This window comes from Triticum urartu, chromosome 2A, assembly GCF_056163025.1.
Source record: "Triticum urartu cultivar PI428250 chromosome 2A, HENAU_Tu73, whole genome shotgun sequence".
NCBI classification, from domain to species: Eukaryota; Viridiplantae; Streptophyta; class Magnoliopsida; order Poales; family Poaceae; genus Triticum; species Triticum urartu.
In genome coordinates this window covers 566442862-566470269 of record NC_141874.1, presented here as the reverse complement: position 1 = coordinate 566470269, position 27408 = coordinate 566442862, and the positions used below count along the sequence as shown (strand labels likewise).

General features: G+C 42.3%; 1 protein-coding gene across 1 annotated transcript; it reads left to right on the top strand.

The window, feature by feature from the left end:
* The first annotated feature begins 4568 nt into the window (after positions 1-4568).
* On the top strand, positions 4569-4916 carry LOC147985945 (ethylene-responsive transcription factor ERF071-like). Its single transcript, XM_087541808.1, has one exon. It carries the CDS (start codon positions 4569-4571, stop codon positions 4914-4916), a length of 348 nt encoding a protein of 115 aa, XP_087397934.1.
* The last annotated feature ends 22492 nt before the right edge of the window (positions 4917-27408 follow it).

Below are 27408 nucleotides of genomic sequence, written 5' to 3'. Positions count from 1 at the left end.
AGATCTGAGATCATGGCACTCGGGCCCAAAGTGACAAGCATTAAGCTCAACAAGCCACAACAATGTCACAAAGCACTAACAAAGACACTAAGCACTATGCCCATAACAATCTTATGAATATTACATGAACAATCTCATACAATCCCTACCATCCCCTCACCTACAGCAGGGGAACTACTCACACATGGATGGTGGCATCATGGATGGTTGATGGAGAGGCGTTGGTGATGATGACGGTGATGATCTCCTCCAATTCCCTGTCCCGGCAGGGTTCCAGAACAGAGACTTCTGATCCCGATTTGAGGTTTCGGGATGGCGGCGGCGAAGCGGAACTCTCTCTCGAAAACTGAGCCTATTCTCGATGTTTTTAGGGTCGAGGGAGTATATAGCTCGAAGGGGAGATCCGGGGGGCACACGGGGTGGCCACACCACCCCCAGGCGCGTCTAGGGGTGGGCCCGCGCCTGGGCATGGTGTGGGCCCCCCGTGACCCTTCTGCTCTTCTCCTTCTGGCTCCGTGGATCTTCGGGTTGAAAAATAACTTCTATATATTTACTTCGTGATTTCCCGAAAGTTATGTTTCTGCACACAAACAAGACACCAAAGCAATTCTGCTGTAAACAACGTTAGTCCGTGTTAGTTTCATCCAAAAACACACAAGATAGAGGAAAAACAATAGCAAAAGTGTTCGGGAAAGTAGATACGTTTTGGACGTATCAACTCCCCCCAAGCTTAGTATAGCTTGCCCTCAAGCAATTTAGTGCAGCTGAGAGCGATAAAAGAACTTTCACGAAAACATTTGTTTCATATGATGTATATAAACTCAGTATATGAGCAAGTGCTAAGATGATTCACAATAAGAAGTATGCACACACAAGGCTACTCAATAGTTATGCAAGCTATGAAGAGATTCCAACACTAATAATAAACAACATGAACACATAGATATATGCATGATTACAATGCTCATGATATGATATGGCAATGTGGTATCTCGCTTGCCCGCTATGGTGCAGCAAAACATAAATGCCCAGGCACCTCTGAAGTTCAGTGTGAAGATTAAAATTAGAGATCATCAAAAGATACAAGTATCAAGGATATGCAACAGTTAATCTCATCCCGGGACAAGCACATTACACTAAGAATGACAGTCGTGCTCTCAAGAAGGTGCTAAGAGAAAGGATGGAGACTCAACATAATAAGTAAAAGAAAGGCCCTTCGCAGAGGGAAGCAGGGATTACTCATGTGCTAGAGCTTTTCATTTTGCATAAAACAAAGTGTTGAAAAGTGCTTATCGAAAAGCTTATTTTGAGAGGTATGTATGTTTTGTCAACGAATGGCAGCAGGGTATTTGTTATCTTCCATACTAAACAAGTTGAGAGCGGTTCCGAAGTGTTGATATTAAGCATGTATATCATGCACATATATAGTTTGACACTCCCCCCAACCTTGCATATCACATACCATGGCTAACCGAATCCTCGGGTGCCCACCAACAATCTCAAACCATGGGGGAGTGTCTATTTTTGTTTCCCTTGTTTTCTTTTTTTTGAATGTTTAATGGTCTAACCAGCTCTCTTTTTGTTTAGTGACAAGCACATTGTGCATGCAAGTCAAGGGGTACTTTAATTCAGTATGGAAGATAACAAACCCACTATTACTTCCTCATGAGCTAAACAGGAACACAAAACAGGAGTTTATTTTGAAGGTTTTGAAAGGTAGCACACGAGTAATTTACTTTCGAGTGGCGGTGAAATACCACATATAGGAAGGTATGGTGGACTCATTTGGCTCTACTTTGGGTTTTTGGAGTTTGGATGAACGAGTAGAGCTCATACTCAGTACAAGTGAAGGCTAGCAATAGACTGGGAGCGACAATCAAGAGAGCAGCAATGCCATAATCATGCTTGCGACAGAACTAATTAACAGCGACATAAAAGTGATACAAGAACTCTGAAGCAATGTGAATTATCAAGGCTAATTGACTCTTTGATTAGTCATATGCATGCGTGAGCATGTGCCAAGTAGATTTGAATGAATCATTCAGAGGAGGATACCACAATGCCATACTATTCTCATGAACAATGCAATGCAAGGCAAACATCTATATGACAATGCTACCTACTATCAGCAAATTGGAACTAGTCATAAGAGAGCAAGTACTACCAAGTGATCATCAATGGCATACACCTTACATGAACAAACTAGCAAGTTCACATGGATGAGCATATGTACAAAAATGAAAACAAATAGAGTTCATACCAACCTCTCACCACATCTCAAGTTGTGTAGATCGTCATTACTGCTCTTCTCTTGTGGCTTGAATGATATAAAATGATAACCAAACTCCAATGGAGTCACCAAGGACCGCTGAACTCTGCAACAAACTTTACAAAACCAAAGAAGAACACAAAATATTTTTGGGTTTTCGATTTTTAAAGGCAAGAACAAAGACAAACAGCAAACAAAGCAAAAATCTTTTTGGATTTTCAAATAGCAAACTAACTAGAAGGTTGAGCAAACCAAAGACAAAGAACCAAAGAAATAACCAAAGAGAAACAACAGAAATATTTTTGGTCTTTTTGTATTTTGGAAAGCAAGAACCAAGCAAGAACAACAAAAGAAAGAAAGCGAAACATGGATATACAAAGAACCGACAGAATACGATATGTAGATGAGTGTGATTGTCAGGGTACCCCCCCAAGCTTAGGCTTTTGGCCTAAGTGGAATTCATGGCCACTGTGGTGGTTGGGTCCATATACCCCAACCGTCGTGTCCTCCCTGGTATGACGAAGAAGCTTCTTCGTCCTGATGAGCACTCGAGGATGCTCCGGTGTTGTACGTGGTGTACTCAACATAAGGCGGTTATTCCTCGGGAACCACATGGTAGTTGGTGGATACCAACTCAGCATTCCACTCCTCCTTTGAGCGCGACCTTGGCTTCCTGTCAATGCTAAACAAAATAGGTTGTGGCAAGGGAACTCCCCTCTCCATGACATCATTAAACAAAATCTTGTAACACATATTATCAAGAGTGGAGTTAGAGTTGACAAAATTATGGCGCTTCATGGCGGCAAGATCAAGTCTCTGCGGGGCTAGTGGTGCATCATTGGACCTAGCATGCAAATTTAGATGAGCTAGAACACGTGAAGCAATAGTTTCACCATAGATGGGTCCCTTGGCCACCAAACGGTGAGCAACAATAGCACCAAGATTATACTTAGTGTTACTGTTAAGCGCGGCGTCCAGAAATGCCAACTGATAGTGAGAAATATTGCTAGTGTTTCCTCTACCAAGAACATTAGTGCACAGATAATAAGCAAAATAGTGAATGGCTGGGAGTTGTAAATTCCTTATCTTGCCTCGGTGAGTGTCGCGACTATCATCATTTTAGAGCTCCCTGTAACAACTCAACAAGTCAGCGGGCATGTCTCCAATCTTCTTTGTTGACCCTTTATTCTTGACACCTAAAATTCCACAAAACTTTTCCAAGGACAAAGAATAGGTCTTATCATAGATTATGAAATCAACACTGGAGCCAAACCTCTTGTTAGTGAAAGTAAAGCTCTCAACAAAGGTTTTTGTAAGTAAAGAAAACTGAGGACTCTCATCAGCCATGTAAGAAAGCAAACCGCATCTTGTCACAAGGATCATGAAATCATCAAGAATCCCTGCTTTGTTCATGAAAGTTGCACATGGAAAAATGGAAGCATTAGCATCTCCATAATCATCCTCACCAAAGGTTGGTGCTAGAAGAGTCTCGTTGTACGATGGCCTAAATTAAGAAACCGATCTCCTAGGCCTCGATGAACTTGATTCTTCCCTTCTAAAGACATCTCCATAGTTGTAGTTCTCCATCTCCCTATTCTGATTTTTTTAACAATATCATAAAAAGTGAATTTACAACAAACCAAATGGAGGAGAACACTCTAGGAACTTGTAAGAGGACTACACATGCATCAAAACAACTTATATCACCAAGAATCAAGCATGCAAGCTCACTTAGCAAGTCACCTAGAGAAGCAAAATACTCAAGAACTACTCAACCACTAGTAGGAAAAGGCTTATAGATGGGACCCAATTCTGTGGCGCACTTAACAGCGGTGTGCCACAGAAAATATTTCTGTGGCGCACGGATAAATGCACGCCACAAAAACAAGCCATTTCTGTGGCACAGAGACTTGACGTGCGCTACAGAAATTATGCGGGTCCCACCACCTGACAGCCCCAATCATTGGTTCCGCTAATTCTATGGTGCACACTTCACCGTGCGCCATAGAAATAGCGCATTCTGTGGCGCATCCTGCCAGGTGCGCCACAGAAATAGCGCATTCTGTGGCGCACGTAGCCCCATGCGCCACAGAAAGAGCGCGCGATTTCGGCGGCAGAAAGCGCGCGCGCGAAAGAGCGCGCGGGAAGCGTGCGCGCATGAATTTTGGCGCCCACTGCGCCCTATAAAACACCCCGCATCCTCTGCCTCCCCAACACGCGCCCAAACTGCCCACGCGTCGCTAGCTGCTTTGCCTCCGCCCACACGCGTCGCTGCGCTCCGCCTCCACCACGCGTCGCCATGCCGCCGCGCCACAACGCCACCGGCTTCACCGGCGTCCGCCAGCGCTCGACCGGCGCCTACTCCGCCGAGCTGCGTGCCGGTGGCCAGCGCTTCAACCTCGGGACATTCGACACGGCGGACCAGGCGGTGCGCGCCTGGGACGCGGCGGCTTGGCGCATCAGCCGCAGCCCGTGCAGGATGAACTTCCGCGACGTGCAGAACGTCCGGGAGGCGGACCAACGGGCGCCGCCACCGACGCTAGTCACCGCCGAGCACCGCCGCCGCCACCAGCAGAGGCTGCGCCGCCTCGACATCGCGGCGGCCAACGAGCACGCCAAGGAGCAGTGGTGCCGCCGCTTCCCGTAGGACGTCCGAGCCGAGGAGGAATTCTACGCCCAGCGCAAGGCGGAGCGCCGTGCAGCGCAGGCGGAGCGCCGTGCAGCGCGGGCCGAGAGGCGTCTGCGGAAGGAAGAGGCGGAGGCGATGGTGGAGGCCGGCATCGACATCGACACCGACTCCGAGGTGTTCAACGAACTCTGGGATGAGATTTCGTCCAACACCATCTCCCTCGGCTCGGACTGGGACTCCGAGTAGTATAGTTTAGGTTTAATTTGTATCGTTGGGTGAACTATGTGTTTAATTTCTATCGTTGCGACTCTATGTTTAATTAAGTTTAATTTCTATCGTTTATTTGATCTTCGTTTTTGCGCTGCTGCAGGAGATGCTCTTATAGAACTAGACACGGATGAAAATGAATGCATCTAGACATGTTCTAGTGTATAGATTTATTCATTTGCTTGCCAGAACAAGCCTAATGAAAGCAAACCAGAAATCTGCATTTTACCCAAGTCAGAACATTCTGTGGCGCATCCCTCCGGCAGGTGCGCCACCGAATTCTATATTCCACAATTCTGTGGCGCACTTGCTTGTTCGGTGCGCCACAGAATTATCCGCTCTCTGACCCGTGGGCCCCTAGCTCCGTTCGTTACGCAGGCCCACTAATTCTGTGGCGCACCGAACAAGCAAGTGCGCCACAGAATGTTCTGACTTGGGGTAAAAACGGGAATGGCCCCCTCCTCCCTCCTCCTCACCCCAGATCGATCCTGCGCCCAAGAACCCTAGCGTCGTCGCCCAAGAACCCTAGCGCCGCCGCCCAAGAACCCTAGCGCCCACCACCAGCCCTACCGTCGCCGCCGCCGCTCCCCGACGCCCCCGCCCTAGCGTCACCGCCGCCGCTCCCCGACGCCCCCGCCCTAGCATCGACGCCGCCGCTCCCCGACGCTCCCCGGTGAGTCTGCAACTCCCAGACGCCCCCGCCCGCTTCCTCCTCCCCCGGTGAGTCCTCCCTCTCCGGGCCGCACGGCCACCACACTCCCATCGCGATCGAGCCCGCGTACCAGGGCGCCGGCGCGTACCCGGCGGCGACCGACAAGAACACTTTCTAGGGTGTGATGATCGGGGACGAAGATAACAACGGGAGCTAGCGCCTGTGGTTTTTGGTTTGTAGCTAGTGATCCGGCCGGTCGATCAGAGTACGCGTGTATGTTTCATAGTTGTGTGACGGAATAAAATGTACTAGCACTAGGACAAAATTTATGCTATGTTGAGGATGATTCTGTGGTGTTTCTATGGCAGTACTAGCACTAGGACAAAATTTCTCTTTTCTATGGTAAATATAGACACTAAATAAATCCATGTGTGTAGTTTTTCTCATGGACACCATCATAGCTATTCTTTGATTATTTAGTTACTAGTTTGTAACTTGTAGTTATTGTTCTTGCCCATGTGTGTAGTTTGCATTACTTTTACTTAGCAATATATGTGTTTAGTTTGTAACTTGATTATTTAGTTACTAGTTTTTCTCATGTGTGTAGTTTGCATTACTTTTACTTAGCAATATATGTGTGTAGTTTGTAACTTGATTATTTAGTTACTAGTTTTTCTCATGTGTGTAGTTTGCATTACTTTTACTTTTAGTTAGCAATATATGTGTAAAAACAGCCAACAAAATTACCTTTGACATTATGGACTAAAGTCATGAACTTGAGTTGCCCGTTTCTCCCGAAGTGTTGATTCACTTCCGTTTCGGTTGAGAAATGGGCACTGCTAGGTAGAAAAAATAGCAAAAGTCATGCCGGAATTTTGAATTTTTCGGTTGCTAATTATTTGCCTCTTTTTAATGAAGTGCAAATGGGCTCCCCTTTCCCCAGCCACTGTTTTGACTGTGGGAACCCTGGTGGCACGTGTAAGCCTAAGCAAAGGGATTTCAATTCCTTCATGGCAACCATGCCACCTTTGCCGTATGAATCACTGGTATGAATTTTTTCTGCTATGCTTTATCTCTTATTGATTCTAGGTACTACAAAAAAATCATGGTCTTGCTAGATCCCTTTCTATTACTTCTGTTAACATTTTCTTATTATTATTGTTTGTCTCCTTTTTAATGTAAACAGACAATTCCATGTTTTGCAACGCCCAAGGTTAAATCAATATATATTGGTTCAAAAAAAATATATGTTAAAGATAAAGAGTATGGGCATTCGTACATTTTCAAGTTACATTGGGAGAATGACAAGTTGAAGATTTCTAGTGGGTCATGGAAAAGGTTTATAGAACATTTCAACATGAAGATGGGTGACAAGATGATGTTTGAGTTAAGTGAAACCCCCGCCTCACCTCTATTGATCACCTCATATGATCCAAAATGCAACGACGCCAAAGATAGAGTAGCTTCTGAAGATGATGATGACCTTTTTGAAAGTAAGATTTGTTGTTTACTTAGCTTTTTATATTTCAGATTCTATGACTAACGACTTTATTTCTTCGTGTGTCTGAAGTGCATGATAATCACAATGTGGTTGTCATATCAAAGAATATAAAGCTGAATATGGCAAAAAAGGTTAACTGAGAAACAATCTTACCAAAAGGAAAGAAAGCGAGGGACCACTGCTCATACACAAGCTGACAGTAAAAAACATTGAACGCTGCAAGATGGTATGTCTTCTTTCTTTTTTCTTCTGTTTAGGATAATATTTTTTGTTATAAGCCCAATATGTAGAAACAAGTGCACATCAAATAATCCTAGCTTCTGACTATGCAGAAAATTGCAAAGAAAGCTGTTAAATATCTTCATCTAAAAGATGAAGGAGATGTCAAGCTAGTGGGAACCAACATTTTTTTTTTCAAATTTTTTTCTCGAAAAAGATCCTGGTCAGAATTTTGAATTTTGTTCAAAAAAATCAATTTTTTTCCGAATCCCGAATATTTGAATTGTTTGAAATCTAAGTCTCTAATCACCCTAATCTAATCACCTTAATCTCAGGTCAAAGTCAAACTTCCCGCTCGGCCACCCATCCTAACACTAATCCACCCCGAGCACGCTTAACTTGGGTGTTCCTTCACGCGTAGCCACCACTCCTGACCTCATTCATCTTGTGATAATACTATGCAATCAACTCTATTAACCCTACAATTTTAAAACTAAAAAAACTTAAAAAACTCAAAAAACTTAAAAAACTCAAAAAACTTAAAAAATCTTGAAAAAACTTTAAAAACAAAAAAAATGAAAAAAGTATAAAAAGTTCAAAACAATTAAAACATCAAAGAAACAACATAGGAAAGTCAAATATTTCAAAAAAGTCAAATTTTCCTATCAGAACATAAAATCATCCTGCTTTCATATTTCCCTTTATTTTTTAAAAAATCTAAAAACGGTCGTTGCCAGGACATCGGAAATCTCGAGCTGATAAATTTTCATATATTACAAAAAAATTCAAAAAACTTTTTTGCAAAAAAACTCAAACTTCAAATTTTAAAATTTTCACCATTGTTATGTTGTATTAGGTACGTGCATGTCAAAGGATTTCGGATTTTGAAGTTTTTATCATTTTCAAATAATTTTTTAGACGTTTTTTCTGCACGGGACGGGGGGGGGGGGGGGGGTAGGAATAGAATGCCCAAATTCTACGGCGCATCTGACCCGGTGCGCTGCAGAAATAGAGAATTCTGTGGCGTACCAAGACCGTGCGCCACAGAATGCAGTATTTCTGTGGCGCACTTGTCTTGGTGTGCCACATAATGCTCTATTTTTATGGCGCACCGGGCCAGATGCGCCGCAGAATTCGAGGAACCAATGATTGAGGCTAGCAGGTGGTGGGACCCACCCTAATTCTGTGGCGCATGATATGCCGGTGTGCCACAGAAATAACATATTTTTGTGGCGTACCTAGTTTGGTGCGCCACAGAAATTATTTCTGTGGCGCACGGGTAGACGGTGCGCCACAGAATTGCGTCCCATCTATAAGCCTTTTCCTACTAGTGTGGGAAACATTCAAGAACTTAAATGGCTTTCAGGCTGGGGATGAGGTCATGTGTCTGTTCTACTGCATCTGGGAGCCGTACTTGGTTACGATCGCTATCGAGCGAATCTTGCTTAGTTTGTAACCAGAGTATGTGATATGAACATACTTTTAATAATGCTACCAGAGTTTGTAATCCGTACTTGGTCATGTCTTTATGTTATCTAAACGTGTTCGAGTTTGTAATGCTACCGGAGTATGTAATAATGCACTTCATTCGTATAATTTTGTTTCTATGTTATATCTGCCAATATTCTACCTGTATATGTATCTGTATTTCTGGTATAAAAACTGTATTTGTATATGTATAAAAACTATATAAAACCTGTATATCTGGCTACATTTCTGGTGTACCTGCATACTAATTCTGTGGCGCACCATGGTTATATTCTGTGGCGCACATGATTCTGTGGCGCACCGGTGACAAGGGTGCGCCACAGAAATAGTGAATTCTATGGCGCACGGCCGGTGCGCCACATAATGCTTATTTTTGTGGCGTGATATCTGTGGCGCAGCGGCCGTGCGCCATAGAATAGCGAATTTGGTGCGCAACGGATGACCTTTTCCCTACTAGTGAACCAATCGAAAATCTAGTTGGATAATCGAAGAGTCACTTACCGATTGAAAACAAGCAACAAATTTCAGCCCAAATGGTGGATTGAGCAAGGAGATCAAAAAATCATGAACTTGGGGCAGCAAGGCTCGGGTATGAGCTTAGAAACAGAGTTTCTGGTTGAGGAGGAAGAGAATGAGTGGAGAGAGAGAGAGAGGCAGGGGGCCAGGGGTGGCCCACACCATGCCTAGGCGCGGCCAGGGCTGCCCCCACGCCTGGCATGGGTGTGGCCACCTCCTGTGGCTCCCCAGTACCTCTCGGCCTCAAATATTCCAGAAAAAATTAAAATAAGGTTTTTGGAATTTTTCGAGAAACTTTATTTTCGGGGAATTTTCAGAAATTGGCAAATGTTAAAATCCAGAAAACCAAAAGTTGAAAAGGTGGAAATCCAAATCAAATCCTAACTACAAAAGTTCTAAAGCACTCTAATGAGCAGTAAGAACAAGGTGAAAGCATAATTTCATTCATCCAAAATTACTTTGTTAGCAAGGTTGATCAAGTCTTGCTACCAAAACAATTTCAAATAGAATATTTTTTTTGCAATTCACTCAATGATTATGTTACCTCAACTTTGATAGGCATAGTCCCAATCATAATAATATCATACTCTTTCTTTGGCAATGGAATGGGGCAATAGTATTATCCAATCTTGATGGTCTCAATATTTTTGATTGAGTTCAGACCATACTTCTTATCAATCTTCTTGGGAAAATACACAGTATATTCTTTGTCATTAACATTGAAACTAACTTTTCCTTGGTTGCAATCAATAACAACCCCTGCAGTATTAAGAAAAGGTCTTCCAAGAATAATAGACATATTATCATCTCCAGGCATTTCCAACACAACAAAGTCAATTAATATCAAACAATTATTAGCAACCTGCACAGGAACATTTTCACATATACCCACAGGAATAGCAGTGGACTTGTCAGCCATCTGCAAAGATATATCAGTAGGAGTCAACCTTTCAAGAGAGAGTCTCTTGTAAATAGACAAAGGCATAACACTAACTCCTGCACCCAAATCACATAAAGCAGTTCTAACATAATTATTCTTGATGGAGCAAGGAATAGTTGGAATACCAGGATCTCCAAGCTTCTTTGGAAACTTACCATCAAAGGAGTAATTGGCAAGCATAGTAGAAATTTTCTCATTAGGAATCTTCCTTTTGTTAGTAACAATATCCTTCAAATACTTGGAATAAGGAGGCAATTGAATAGCATCAGTCAAAGGGATCTGCAGAAATAGTGGCTTCATCCACTCACATAACTTGTTATAATGTTCTTGTTCCTTTGTGTTGAGTTTCTTATGAGGGAAATACATTGGTTTTTGTACCCAAGGTTCTCTCTCACTACCATGTTTCCTGGAAATGAAATCCTCCTTAGTGTATTTTGCATTTTTATCAAGCTTTTCAGGTTCCTCTTCAACTTCTTCTTTATCAGAAGCATCTTCTTTATCATTTCCACTTTCAGTTTCAGCATCAGAGACAGACACACTATTAGGATCTCTAGCAGGATTCTCCATTTGTTTTATGTTTCTTCTTTTTCTTAGAAGGAGTACTATCTTTTTGAGTTCTTTGAGAATCTTGTTCAATTCTTTTAGGATGTCCCTCGGGATACAAAGGAACCTGAGTGGTAGTGCCTCTCCTAGTAGTTATTTCACAAGCTTGTTTTTCCCTATAAGCATTAACTAGCAAGTCTTGTTGCACTTTAGTGAGCTGATCTATTTGAGTTTGAACCATTTGGAAGTGTTTCACAACCATCCTAACATCATTTGAGGTTCTCTCAACAATGTCATGCAATTTATCAACAGCTCTAGAGTTTTCCATTAGGTGATTTTCTGTTTTCTTGTTAAAGCTCTCCTGCTTAGCAATGAAGTCATCTAGTTCTTCTAAGCACTGATCAGGAGGTTTAGAGTAAGGAACATCTCCCTCATCAAAGCTATAAAGAGAGTGTACCTCAATAATGGGTGAAGGAGGAATTGGCTTACATAAGTCTTCTATAAGAGGTAAATTCTTCACATCTTTAGATTTAATACCCTTCTCCTTAAGAGATTTCTTGGCCTCCTTCATCACTTCTTCATTTAATACAAGCATTCCTCTCTTCTTGGGTGCTGGTGTTGGTATAGGATCTGGTGTGGGAACAGGTGCTGGCTCAGGAGTAGGTGTTGGTGTAGACCAATCATCATGATTCTTGCTTATCTTGGCTATTAATTCCTCAGCCTCATCAAGTGTTTTGTTCCTGAAAACACCACCAGCACAACTATCCAGGTGTTTCCTAGATTCAACAGTTAGTCCATTATAAAATATATCAAGTAATTCATTACGTGGCAGCTGTTGTCTAGGCAATGTTCTCAGTAGAGAGTTAAACCTTGCTCATGATTCAGGCAAGTTCTCTTCTTTTACCTGCACAAAGTCAAAGATTTTCTGCAAAGCAGCATGTTGAGCACTAGCAGGGAAATATTTATGAAATAAAGCATTAACCAAATCCATAGGACATCTAATGGACCTAGGAGTCAAACTATCATACCAAGACTTAGCTTCTCCCTTCAGTGAAAAAGGAAAGATCTTGGCAACAAAATACATGAATTTCTTTTGATCATAAGAAAATAAGCTACTCAAAGCAGAGAGCTCATTCATGTGCTCCAAGGCTGTCCTAGTTTCTAACCCACAAAAAGGCTCTTTCTCAACTATGTATATATAGGATACATCTAGAGAGAAATCATAGTCCTTATCTCTAATATATATGGGAGAGGTGGCAAACACAGAGTCATATCTAATGGCATGCTTGGCAATAAGGTTTCTACGCTCTTCAACTCCATTGGTAGCACGACAGGCATCAACGAACTCATCAGTAAGTTCAATATAGGCACCTTCAAGATCACTAAGAGACTCCCTAGACTCAGGTGAACGAGTAGGTGTAACAGTGTTTTCAGTATGAGCAACTCTAGCAAGTGTGGCATCTAGGAAAGGACCTAAAGAACCACTATCATCTAACATAGTAGAGGCATCATCAAAATTCTCAAAGGTACTACCAGACTCAACAGAAGTAGTAGTACGAATAACATTGGGACCATGTGTAGTAAGAAGCTTACTCATAACAGATGGTGAATCAAGAGCGGCGGAGGTACTCAGAGTTGTACCTTTTCTTGTAGTGGATGGCAGTATGGGAACCCTTTCATCACGAGTCTTCCCCATGATGATTAAATTCCAGCAAACAATATTTCCTCAAGTGAACTTATAAATAGAGCTATGCTCCCCGGCAACGGCGCCAGAAAACAGTCTTGATAACCCACAAGTATAGGGGATCGCCACAGTCTTCAAGGGAAGTAAAACCAAATTTATTGATTCGACACAAGGGGAGCCAAAGAATACTTATAAGCCTTAACAGATGAGTTGTCAATTCAGCTGCACCTAAAAGTAATCTTGCTCGCAATGGTTTATCAGTGGTAACAGTTTTATGGAAGTGGCAGTAATGGAATAACAGCAGTACAGGAATAAAAATAGTAGTAGTAACAATTGCAGTAAACAACAGGATGGAAAACACTGTAGGTATAGGGATGGATGGACGGGTGTTGCATGGATAAGAGAATTCATAATACACATAAGACAGGGGCATTGCAGATAAATAAGATAAAAGCATCTAGTACTAGATAACCATAGGCATGTGTTCCTATATAGTCATACGTGCTCACAAGGAGAACTTGCACAACATCTTTTGTCCTGCCAGCCCGTTGCTGCGGGGCCTCTAGGGAACTACTGGAAATTAAGGTGTTCCTTTCAATAGAACACCGGAGCAAAGCATTAACACTCCGTGAACACACGTGATCCTCACATCAAAGCCATTCCCACCGGGTGTCCCAATTATTGTCACTTTGGGGCCATCGGTTCCGGACAACAATATGTGTACACAACTTGCAGATAAGACCAAGAACAATAATTATCCTCATGAATCAATAATATGTTCAGATCTGAGATCATGGAACTCGGGCCCAAAGTGACAACATTAAGCTCAACAAGTCGCAACAATGTCACAAAGACACTAAGCACTATGCCCATAACAATCTTATGAATATTACATGAATAATCTCATCCAATCCGTACCATCCCCCCACCTACAGCAGGGGAACTACTCACACATGGATGGTGGCATCATGGATGGTTGCTGGAGAGGCGTTGGTGATGATGACGGCGATGATCTCCTCCAATTCCCCGTCCCGGCAGGGTGCCAGAACAGATACTTCTGATCCTGATTTGAGGTTTAGGGATGGTGGCGGCAGAGCGGAACTCTCTCTGGAAAACTGAGCCTATTCTCGATGTTTTTAGGGTCGAGGGAGTATATAGCACGAAGGGGAGGTTCGGGGGCACACGGGGTGGCCACACCACCCCCAGGCGCGGCCAGGGGTGGGCCCGTGCCTAGGCATGGTGTGGGCCCCCCGTGGGCCTTCTACTCTTCTCCTTCTGGCTCCGTGGATCTTCGGGTTGAAAAACAAGACAAGACACCAAAGCAATTCTGCTTAAAACAACGTTAGTCCGTGTTAGTTTCATCCAAAAACACACAAGATGGAGGAAAAACAGTAGCAAAAGTGTTCGGGAAAGTAGATACGTTTTGGACGTATCAATGGCGGTTTGTGATCTTTGTTGTAATGCCCAATAATTCTCATAGTATTCATCTTGTCTAGTATTTGCATCTTTGTGTGCCTTCTCAATTGTCAATTGCCCAGCTGTAATTTGTTTACCCAGCACCTTATTGTCTTGTGGAGAGACACCTCTAGTGAACTGTGGACCCCGGTCCTTCTCTTTATTATTGCTATACAACCTGCTGCTTACTGTTTCCTGTTTTCCTGTTTTCTTTACTACAAACAAACTCTTTCCATTCGATACAATTAATCCTTTGTTTTCACCAAGACCAGTGGGATTGATAACCTCACTATCTAGTTGGGGCAAAGTAATTTGGTTGTGTTGTGCAGGTCTCTACTTCAACCTTGCTGCCATTCTTTGCTTCCTACTGGTTTGATAACCTTGGTTTCATCATTGAGGGAAACTTGCCTGCTATCCTACATCATACCTTCCTCTTGGGGTTTCCCAACAATCCTCAACCATCATCACTGGGGACATCAAGCACTTTTCTGGCACCGTTGCCGGGGAAGTAAAGTGGCACTCACAGAAGTTTTTATTTTTCATCACCTGCTAGACTTTTCTGGCGCCGTGGGGCAAAAGAAGATTTCCACAAGGGGAGTCCTTCACATCCAATCTCTTTATTTTGTTTTCGTCTTGCATAGTTTCTTTAGTTTTGTTTTGCTTGCCTCTTTTAGAAAAACACAAAAAAAATTAGTTTCCTTTTTAGTAGTAGCTTAGTTGCTTTGTTTTCTTTAAACATGTTGCTCCCTCAGTTCATGTTTAAAGAACTTTCGATAGTTAGTGGTTCTATAATTGGAAGAGAAAATATAGAAGATTTCTTCAATCATGTTAGTAAGCATGATGACATTGATGACAAATCCATAGTAGACCTTGCTCCTAATTATGAGATTGCTGCAGCTTCTTTAGTTCACTTATTAGAGGCTAGATTTGCTAGTCTTAATCCCATAACACAGCAAATGTTTCTTAACCTTCACAATACTGAGGATGCTGAGAAGAAGGATTTCATCCTAGAAACTTTGCTTAATGAATTTGGTGGTGTTGCTCTAGAAGCTAGGAAAGTCTTTGATCGTTATAAGATGCTAGGCTCTTGTGTAGATGTTATTAGTGTCCTTGAAAAGCTAGACAAAATCAAAAATAGAGAGGATGTCAAGGTAGCAATACCTTGTAAGCTTGTAGCATTGCATGAAGCCTATGAATAGAATTTTGATTGGATTGTCCCTGAAAACCCCTTTGACGAAAGTAGCCAACCCTAGAGAGTTGAGAGAGGGAATTATGAAACCTTTATAGATAAAATACAATGCATTGTTGAAAAGACCTCTACTATTGATCTTAATGCTCCTCCACCTGGGAACACTTGACTACACATCTTATTTTCTGCGCCTAGCTGAAAGGCGTTAAAGAAAAGCACTTCTTGGGAGATAACCCATGCTTTATTTTCTGTTGGTTTTCTCTTTTTGTTGAATCTTGGAAGTTGTTACCTCTGTAGCAACCTCTCCTTATCCTTTTTGTTTGGTTTTTGTGCCAAGGATAGCCTCTAATGGAAGAAGGTACAATTTTGGGGAGTTGCTGTCTCGAGACAGATTCTGTGCTGTTACGAAAACAATTCCTGTGCCCAGCCAGAACGTCAGAAAATTACGAAATTCAGTGATCATGTACCCCTGTTTTTTTGTCTAACTTTCATTAGCTTTGCACTTTTCGATTTGAGGAACATAAGGTGGTCTAAAAAATTGATCTTTACCTGCTATTCTGTTTGGACAGATTTCTGCCATATTTTGCCTCTAGCCTTTCTACCTTTTCTTTTGAGCTCTAATGAAACGAGGAGCCTCGGGAAGAAGTATCTATAGTAGCTATGCTTTATGGATGAGTTTTATTTGTGTTGGAACTGAACCCAAGTGATCCTTTATTTAGATTTACTAATGCTGCTAATTGAGAATTTTGTGAAGTTCTGTATGAAGGAAGTTTTCAAGTGTAGGGAAAGAAGAATGATGAGATGAGATGAAGAATGGATAAAAGCTCAAGCTTGGGGATGCCCATGTCACCCCAAGACATATTCAATAAGTACAAGCGTCAAAGCTTGGGGATGCCCAAGGCACCCCCTTCTTCATCAACAAAAATATCAGGTCCTGTTTTAGTACACTATATTTTTATTGCTTCATATGTTATGTGTTGTTCTTGGAGTGTCTTTGTTTTTGTTTTTAGTTTAGTTTAGTTTAGTTTGCTGTAGTACTTGGTTAAATCCCAGCTCTTTTGTTTTGGAGAGAGACACGCTCTGTTTTCATTGCCTAGAACACTCTAGTTTCATTCCTATTGCTCTGTGAGTGTTCTCTTTTTGCTAGAACTGCCTTTAGTGTTCGATTTGTTCAGAAATTTTTAGTTCTTCTTTGTAGTTAGGTGTGTTAAAATCTCTAGTCTTTGATGAGTAGTACCCTTGTGAGTTGTTCCAAATAAGTTGATTGGTGTTGGATTCGAGAAAAAGGCTCTTTGCCAATAGTGGTACAAAAGGTAGCTTGTGTAGACTGTGTCCTAGACTATTTTAGCTTGTCATGCTCATTATGCTTAGTGTTTATTGTTGTAGCATGACTTGTTTCAAATAGTTGAGAGTGCATATTTGGGCCTATTGAATGTTCATGTTTAGCTCTCTGCATGCAATAGCATAGTCTAAGTGGCATTTCTCCTAAGAATGCTCTGTTTGGCTGACTTGGCACATGGTTACACCATGTTATGACTGAATCATAGTCAATCAAGCCTATATGATCACTTAGCTCCCATGACTTGCAATAGCCTTTATGTGTTGGTTAGTAATGCTTTGTAGCTCTGCATGATTATGTCCATTATTTCTCTCTTGGTTGGTCGCTCCAAGTCTTTTGCTACCCTTCATTTGTACTGAGTATGAGCTCTACTCGTGCATCCAACTCCCAAAAACCAAAGTTTTGCCAAATATGTCCACCATACCTACCTACATGTGGTATTTCACCGCCACTCCAAAGTAAATTACTTGAGTGCTACCTTTAAAACCTTCAAAATATCTGCCGGAGGGGAGATCGTCACCAGAGGCCTTCTTCATCACCATGCCCGCCTCCGGAGTGATGTGTGAGTAGTTCACCATAGGACTACAGGTCCATGGCAGTAGCTAGTTGGTTATTCTCTCCATTGTATGAATCTCATGAGCTTCCTAACATGATTGAGATCATCTTATTACTGTGCTTCATGTATGAATCTTGTGAGCTGCCTAACATGATCAAGATCATCTTTATGTAATGTTACTTGTGTTGGTTTGCTGGGATCTGACTAGTTATTGAGTACAATGTTCAAGTTGAGTATAGATCTTGAGTCTCTCTTTGAATAGATCTTGAATCTATTTGGTGTTATTGTGATCTTGCATGCTCTTTGTTGTTAGTGGTTGCTCTGGCCAAGTAGTTGCTTTCAACTCCAAGAGGGAGTATTTATGCTAGATAGTGGGTTCATGCCTCCAGTAAGCCTGGGCTCGAGCGACAGAAACGACTAAGGATGTGGATGTGCTGTTGCCACTAGGGAGAACAAGATGGTGCTCTGCCCAAATAGGGGTGGTTCTACTGTCTACTTTACACACTTTACTTAATGCAATAGTCTGTTGTTAGAGCTTACTTACTAGGCTTGTTTGCAGCTTCATACTCATGGTTTGTTTGGATGATATCTCCGTGAGTGGACTATTTAGTCACAGATGCATTTGGATGGCGGTCTGTGATCTTTGCTTTAATGCCCAATCAATCTCATATTATTCATCTTGTCTAGTATTTGCATCTTTGTGTGCCTTCTCAATTGTCAATTGCCCAACTGTAATTTGTTTACCCAACACCTTATTGTCTTGTGGAGAGACACCTCTAGTGAACTGTGGACCCCGGTCCTTCTCTTTATTATTGCTATACAACCTACTGCTTCCTGTTTTTCTGTTTTCTTTACTGCAAACAAACTCTTTCCATTCGATACAATTAATCCTTTGTTTTCAGCAAGGCCAGTGGGATTGACAACCTCACTGTCTAGTTGGGGCAAAGTAATTTGATTGTGTTGTGCAGGTCTCCATCTCAACCTTGGTGCCATTCTTTCCTTCCTACTGGTCGATTAAACCTCTGTTTCATAACTGAGGGGAATACTTGCTGCTGTCTGCATCACCACCTTCCTCTTGGGGTTTCCCAACTCCTTCTCCATCAAGCTTGCAGAGGGCATCAGGCAGGCCTGGGGGTCCCACACCATGCCCTGGCTAGGCCAGGGGCCCACCCGCACCAGGGGTGGTGTGGCCCACCCAGGCGGCCACCGACCTCGTCCTTTCGCCTATAAATTCATATCCTCGGGAAAACCCTAGACACCCAAGCCTCCATCCATGATAAGTTCCACAGCCGCCGTTGTCGCGTCCCTAGCTCGGGAGGGATATGAAGCTCTTCCCGGCACCCTGCCAGGGAGGGGAGATCATCACCGGAGGGCTCTTTATCACCATGCCTGCCTCCAGAGTGATGCGTGAGAAGTTCATCATTGGACTACGGGTCCATAGCAATAGCTAGATGGTTGTCTTCTCCAATCTTGTGCCTCCATGTCTAGATCTTGTGAGCTACCTAACATGATCAAGATCATCTATGTTGTTTTCTGTGCTATCATGCCTAGATCTTGTGAGCTACCTGACATGATCAAGATCATCTTTATGTAATGCCACATGTTGTGTTTGCTGGGATCCGATAAATCTTGAGTAGTATGTCAAGTTGATTATAGATCTATCTTATGTGTTAGTTATATTCTTGCATGCTCTTCGTTTCTAGTAGTTGCTTTGGCCAAGTAGTTGCTTGTGACTCGAAGAGGGAGTATTTATGCTCGATAGTGGGTTCATGACTCCATTTAATCTGGGCAAGAGTGACATCAACTTCTAAGGTTGTGGACGTGCTATGTCCACTAGGGAGAAAACAACATTGCTTTATCCATGATAATTCTATTGTTTAATTTACACACTTTGCTTACTGCGATAATCTGTTGCTTACAACTTAATACCCAAAGTTGTTCGGATGATATTCTGAGGGTGGATTATTAGTCATACATGCAGCTGGATGACGGTTTATGTATTATGTTGTAATGCCCACATCAAATCTCATAGTAGTCTTCATGCCATGTACATGCATTACGGTGCATTCTCTATTTGTCAATTGCCCAGCTATAATTGTTTACCCAACATGTTATTTATCTGTTATGGAGAGACACCTCTAGTGAACTGTGGACCCCGGTCCTTTCTTTTACATTGATAATACAATCTTGCTTCCAGACACTTTTCTGGCACCGTTGCTTTTCTTCCAACGACATACTTTTCTAGCGCTGTTGCTTTTCATTCATTGCAAACAAACTTCATCCACACTATACGTTTAACCCTTTGTTTTCATCAAGACCGGTGGGATTGACAACCTCACTGTTCCGTTGGGCAAAGTAGTTTACTTTTGTGTGTGTGTGCAGGTCTCCACGTTGTTGTTGACGCCGGTACGACGCCTGCCAAAAGTCAGCTAGCTTCAACCTTCAGAAGTGCTTCCTTCTTCCTACTGGTCGATTCAACCTTGGTATCATAATTGAGGGAAATTTGCCAATGCACTCATCTCACCTTAAAACTTGGGGTTTCCCAACGGGTCCATTGATGGCAATCAAGACACTTTTCTTGCGCCGTTGCCGGGGACGAAGAAGATTTATGCAAGGGGAGTCTTCCACATCCAATCTTTCTATTTTGTTTTTGTCTTGCTTAGTTTATTTTTGTTTTCTTCTTGCTATCAAAAACACACAAAAATAGTTCCATTTCTAGTTTTTTTCTTGTTTTCTTTCATTATGTTGCTCCCTTAGTACGTTTTGAAAGACCTATCAATATGTAGTGGTTCTATAATTGGAAGAGATAACATTGAAGAATTCTTTAATCATGTTAGTAAACATGAAGATATTGAGGATAGATCCATAGTAGAACTTGCTCCAAATTATGAAATTGTTGCAGCTTCTTTAGTTCACATGTTGGAGTCTAGATTTGTTAATTGTAACCCCATAATGCAGCAAATGTTTCTGAATCTTCATAATGTTGAAGATATTGAAAAGGGAGATTTTATTCTGGAAACTTTGCTTAAAGAATTTGGTGACGTTGCTGTAGAATCTAGGAAAGTTTTTGATCGTTTTAAGATGATAGGCTCTTGTGTAGATGTTATTAATACACTTGAAAAGTTAGACAAAGCTAGACATAAAAATGGGGAGGAATCAAGATATCAATACCTTATAAACTCGTAGGAATGCACGAGGCTTTGGAAAAGAATTTCAATTGAATTGTTCCTGAAAACCCATTTGATGAGAATAGTAAACCCAAGAGTATTGAGATAGGGTATTCTGAAACCTATATAGATAAAATACAATGCATTGTTGAAAAGGTTTCTGATCTTGATCTTGATGGTTCTTCACTTGGAAATACTTGAACTTGATCTTGTTTTCTGCGCCTAGCTGAAAGGTGTTAAAGAAAAGCACTTCTTGTGAGATAACCCATGTTTTATTCTCTATTGTTTTTCTTTTTTTGAGTCTTGGAAGTTTTTACTTCTGTAGCAACCACTCCTTATCGTTTTTGTGCCAAGAATAGCCTCTAATAGGGAGGAAGTAAGATTTGGGGAAGTTGCTGTCCTAAAACAGATTCTATGTTGCCTACTAAAAAATTATTTCTCTCAGCCAGAATGTCAAAATAATCCGAAATGTTTTGCGCATATGCCTCAGGTTTTTATCTAACTTTCATTAGTTTTGCACTTTTTGATTTGAGCAACAGAAGATTTTCGAACAAATCGATATTTGACTGTTGTTCTGGTTTGACAGATTTCTGCCACTATTTGCATTTGTCTCTTAATCTTTTTTTCTTGTGATGATCTTATGGGAGCAAGAGCTTCGAAAGAAGTGGTTACAATAGCTAATGTTTTAATAAATGTTGGACTTGTGTTGAAACTGAACCCCAAGTGGATATATATTTTTATCACTAACGTTGCTAATGAAAATTGTGTGAAGTATTGTATGGAGGAAGTTTTCAAGTGTAGGGAGAGAAGAGTGATGTAATGAGATGAAGGATGGACAAAAGCTCAAGCTTGGGGATGCCCTTGTCACCCCAAGAAATATCCAAGAAGTACAAGCGTCAAATCTTGGGGATGCCCAAGCATCCCCTTCTTCATCAACAAAAATATCAGGTCATCTTTCAAGACACTATATTTTTATTGCTTCATGCACTATGTGTTATTCTTGGAGTATCTTTGTTTTTGTTTCTAGTTTTATTTTGTTTAGTTTGCTATAGTATTCGGTTGGATCCTAGCATGTTTGTTTTGGAGAGAGACATGCTCCGTTTTCATTGCTTAGAACACTCTAGTTTACACTCTTATTGTTCTGTGAGTATTCACTTTTTGCTAGTACTACGTTTAGCTATGATTTTCCACTCGTATTTTGTTCAGAACTTGTTAGTTCTTTGTAGTTAGGTGTGATCAACTCTTTGGTATTTGATGATTATTATCCTTGTGAGTTGTTCCAAGTAAGTTGATTGGTGTTGGAAACAAGAAAAAGGTTTCATGCCTATTGTAAGTGCATCTAGTGCCACCCCTAGTTGGTTTTGGAGTATTGACGACAGACCTAGTTGAGGGACTAATGTGTTTGTGACAATTGCAGGATAACACAGGTAGAAGTCCCTCATTGATTCGGTTTTCCTACCAGAGATGACCCCTAAAAATGTATGAAGACATTGAAGTCAAAGGTGGTATATGAAGATATTCACATTGAAGACTATGACAAGAGAATACACCACATGAAGCCTATGGAGCTCGAAGACTTAGATCTTTCGTAGTTCTTTTTCTTTTGTGTTGAGTCATAGGAACCACCGTACTGTTAAGTGGGGTCCAAGAGAACCAGTCAGAATGACTGAAGTGATGCCTAACCAAAAACCTATGTCTTCGAGTGAAGACTTTGAGAGCGAATCTTGTCCAGAGTCGGACAAGTCAGCTTTACTTGTAGCCCAAGTAAAGTTGCCGTGTGAGTTTGAAATCTGACCGTTGGAACACGTGTCAGTTCCTTAGTGACCCAGGGTCATTTCGGACAAATCAGGTCGGGTTGCCAAGTGGCTATAAATAGCCCACCCCTTACAACCATAAACGGTTGGCTGCTCAGATTGAGAGTACGGCTTTTGTCGTTTGAGAGCAACCCACCTCGAAGCCTTTGAGAGAGAATTCCTTGCGAGGATAAAGCCCTAACCACCCAAAGCCAAAGAGAATTAGGCATCACTTAAGTCTTCTTGTCTGTGTGATCTGAAGACTTATTACACTTGAGGACTATGCATCCTCCAGCCGGTTAGGCGTCGCGTTCTGAGCATCCAAGAGACATTGTGGATTGCTGGTGAACGAAGTCTGTGAAGGTTTGGGAGTCTACCTTGAAGACTTACCAGAGTGATTGGGCGAGGTCTGTGTGACCTTAGCTCAAGGGGAATACGGTGAGGACTGGGTGTCCTGAGCTGTGTGTTCAGGACTGGGTGTCCGGGACTGTGTGTCCTAAGGTTTAAATACCTAGCCGCCCTAACCAGACGTACAGTTGTCACAGCAACTGGAACTGGTCCAACAAATCATTGTCTTCAACGAGTCACTGGTTTCATCCTCCCTTCCCTTTACTTACTATTGCTCCTTGTGAAGTCATTGTATGTTTGCACTATCTTTTGTCTTCACTGAGTGACTGCATGTTCTGTATGGCTTCTTAATATCTTCCTACCTGATCCTTACTACATTGCTGCTATTAAGTCATTGTGCTTTCACTCTATTGAATACTTGACTATGGCTTGCCTAGTGTAGTCTACCTTCCGCTGCATGATAATTGGTTTATTTCTATTGTTTGTCTTCATAACTTCTACGTTTTGAATACTTTCATAAAAATCGCCTATTCACCCCCCTCTAGTTGATATAACGCACTTTCAATTGGTATCAGAGCAAGGTGCTCCCTTGTTCTGTGTGATTCGGTTTAACCACCTGGTGTTTTAGCTATGTCGACTACAGGGATAATTAAAGTCTCCGCTGCGTGCCCCCTCTTCGATGGAACTGGATATCCCTACTGGAAGAATAAGATGCGCATGCATTTTGAAGCCATTGACGTCAACCTATGGTATGTCGTCGAGAACGGCATTCCCAAGGCTGGAGAAGGTGTCACTGCTGCTGATGTCAAGAAATTCGTTCAACTGGACTCTACTGCCAAAAATATCATCTGTGGTCATCTGACCAAAGGACAGTATGGCCGTGTGAGTGCTTTGAAGACATCTAAGCTGGTCTGGGACTGGCTCTCCAAGGTCAATGAAGGCATCTCAACCCAGAGAGATCAGAGAATCAGTGTCCTTCGCAACCTCTTCAACCGCTTCAAGCGAAATGACAATGAGAATGTCCAGCACACATTTGACCGACTCACTGACATCACAAATGAGCTTCAAGCCCTCGGCACTACTGAGATCACCAAACATGAAGTCGTCAAGTCACTACTGAGATCACTTGATAGTTCGTTTGACATCCTAGCCCTGATGATTCAAGAACGTCCTGATTTCAAGACACTCGATCCGTCTGACATACTTGAGAGGCTCAACACACATGAGTTTCAGCTTTCTGAGAAAAGAGATATCTACGGTCCAAACTATGGGCGAACTCGTGCCTTAAAGGCAAAAGCTGTCTCCTCATATGAAGAAGAATCCGACAGCAGTTCTGATGATCCTGAAGACATTGGAAGGGAACTTGCTATGCTTGTCAAGAAGTTCCAAAAATTCACCAAGAAGAAAGGCTTCAGAAAGTCTTCCCGATCAAGCTCAAGGAATGATGAAGCTTCTGCTCATGACTACAAGAAGAAAACATGTCACAAGTGCAAGAAACTTGGCCACTTCATATCTGAGTGTCCACAGTGGGACAATGAGAACAAAACGAAGAAGAAGAGCAAGGAATATGACTCTGACGACAAGAAGAAGAAGAAATACTCAAAGTCTTCTTCCAAGTCTTCCTCAAAGTCTTCATCACACAAGAAGAGCTCATCTGGCAAGGCACGTGCGTTTGTTGGCAAGGAAATGGATTCAGAGGAGGAGTCCGCTTCTGAGGAGGCGGAGGTGGAGTCTGAGGAGGAGTCCGATTCAGGCGTCGCAAGTCTGGCTACAGCATACGTTGCCAAGTCCATCTTCAACACTGAAGACAATGACTTCGTCACCGACACCGATGCAAATGACAAGGACTACTCCGCTGCTACCTACTGCTTCATGGCACGCGGTGCCAAGGTAAACACACGCACTACTCACTATCAAACATCTAGTGACGATGACTCTAATTGTGATTCAAAACCCAGCTACAAAACACTTGCTAAAATTGCAACTGAACAACAGAAAGCTATGGAACATATTCAAAAATTGTTAGACAGAAGCGATGATCTGTTAGGTGCTGAAATGACTCGATCTGAATCCTTAATTGAAGACATAAAAAATCTTCACGTTAAGTATCAGGAACTTGAAAGTCGTCATGAAACTCTCTCAACAACTCATGAAAAGCTTTCCTATGATTATCTTCAAAGGAAGCAAGATCTTGAGAAATTGAGAGCGGTTCATGAAGATCTTCAAAAGGAAAACGAGTCACTTCACGCCAAACAGATCAGTCCCGCTCAGGAAGGATTTGAACCACCATGTCTTAAGTGCATTGAGCGTGATAATGCTACGTCTGTTGCTGAATGTTCTACTGCTACTACTGTTGCAATATCTTCAACTGTTGATGTGGTAACTAACCCCTCTGCCGAGGATACCACTGCTATTGCTGATGAGAATGCTAGGTTGAAGACATTTCTTGAAACAGGGATATACAAAAGTCTTAAAGGGCATCAGACACTATGTGATGTCCTCAAAAAGCAGATATTGAACCGAAACCCTAGGAAAGAGGGTATTGGGTTCATAAGGAAAATGAATGCTGATGGCTCTTACTGGAAACCTGAGCAGTACCCCAAAACCACGTGGGTTGCTGCAAAGGAACCTTCAGCAGATCCATCCAATCTATCTGGCTTCGCTTGTGCTAACCCCATTATCATTGATGAATCCTTTGATGCGAACTATATACTGTTTAAGAATCAGAATGGTGAAGTGTTTGCCAGGTACATTGGTACTAAATGCAGGAATGGACCGCCTATGAAGAAGATCTGGGTTCCGAAAAGGTGTCTGGAGAATCTTCCTGTGAATGTCATCATGACACCTCACATGAAGAAGACAAACCTCAGACCAAAGGCTTCATACGGTCCAAAGGCTTCATACAGACAGAGGACTCACCTGAGTCGCACTAACGCAAATGTTTTGCAGGGAAACCATACCCAGGCATATGAATATGAGAGCGGTTCATCAAACCGCCATGTTCATATGACCAAGAACTATTCTGCTTATTCTTATGAGTACTATTGTCCGCCTGCAAGATTTTTTGCTAGGGCTCCAAAGCCAAAATTCTCAGATGCTGCACTTAGACTTATTGCTTCTAAGCCACCCTTGAAGATGTGGGTGGCTAAGAAAGCTTAACTCTCTTTTGCAGGGAAAGGTCTCCAGCAGAAAACCAAAATCGTCTGACGCTATTGCTGGGGACCTTAAACATCTTGTAGGGCGCAAGATCAAATGCCCAAATGGCATTACTATGTACTTCTTTCCTGAATCGCATGCTACTCTCCCTATTAGTCCTAACCTGGATCTAAGCTTTCATAACCCATTGGTTCGTCAAATGTTTTTGCTTCACAATGCTCTTGGTGAAGCCTATCCCCCTAACTGCACTGTAGGGTACGACACCAGCGTCTTCAGAATGGATTATTGATAGTGGGTGTACAAATCACATGACTGGCAAAAAAAGCCTTCTTATGGACTCAACCTTACGTCCATCCGACAAGAGCCACATCACATTTGCTGACACTGGTAAAAGTAAGGTATTGGGTCTAGGTAGAGTTGCAATCTCAAGGGATCAACACATGGATAAAGTCATGCTTGTTGAATCCCTTGGCTTCAACTTAATGTCTGTCTCAATGCTTTGCGATTTGAACATGACCGTAATATTTGGAAAATATCGTTGCCTTGTACTAATGGAATCTGACAAGTCTCTAGTGTTTGAAGGGTATCGGAAAGATGATTTGTACGTGGTAGATTTCTCAGCAGGACCACAGCTTGCCGTATGTCTTCTAGCAAAAGCTTCAGAATGCTGGCTCTGGCATCGGAGGCTTGGGCATGCTGGCATGAGGAACCTCCACACCCTTGCGAAGAAGAAGCATGTCATAGGCATCGAGGGCGTCAAGTTCAAGAAAGATCACTTATGCGGTGCCTGTGAAGCAGGGAACATGACGAGGGCCAAACATCCCTCGAAGACAATCATGACTACTACTCGACCCTTCGAACTGCTTCACATGGACCTTTTCGGTCCCACTCATTACTCAACTATTACCACTACTGCTTGCCTCTATGGCTTCGTTATTGCTGATGATTATTCTAGATATACTTGGGTGCACATAATCCTTTACAAGACTGAAGTGCAGGATGTCTTCAGACGCTTCGCCAATCGAGCTATGAACAATTATGGCGCCAAGATAAAGCACATCAGAAGTGACAATGGCACTGAATTCAAGAACACTGGCCTTGATACATATCTTGATACCTTGGGCATCACACATGAATTCTCAGCCCCGTACACGCCACAGCAGAATGGCATCGTCGAACGCAAGAACAGAACAGTCATTGAGATGGCCAGAACGATGCTAGATGAATACAAAACCCCAAGAAAATTCTGGCCTGAAGCCATTGATACTGCATGCCATACAATCAATCATGTTTATCTTCACAAGCTTCTGAACAAGACATCTTATGAGCTCCTTACTGGCAAGAAGCCAAATGTCAGTTACTTCAGAGTATTTGGAGCAAGGTGCTGGATCAAGGACCCACATCACACCTCAAAGTTTGCACCAAAAGCACATGAGGGTTTTATGCTTGGATATGGAAAGGATTCGCACTCCTACAGAGTCTTCAATCTCTTTCATTACAAAGTGGTTGAAACAGTGGATGTGCGGTTCGATGAGACCAACGGTTCACAAAGAGAGCAACTGCCAAATGTGCTAGATGAAGTCCCATCCAGTGAATCAATCAAGCTAATGGGAACTGGAGAAATTATACCTTCTGAAGCTCATCCTGAAGAAGAACTTATCATCTCAGCACCAGATCAACATGAAGACAATGCTCAG

Excerpts from the sequence above, each read along its gene's own strand:
- LOC147985945 (XM_087541808.1), top strand. The coding sequence starts at position 4,569 with ATGCCGCCGCGCCACAACGCCACCGGCTTCACCGGCGTCCGCCAGCGC.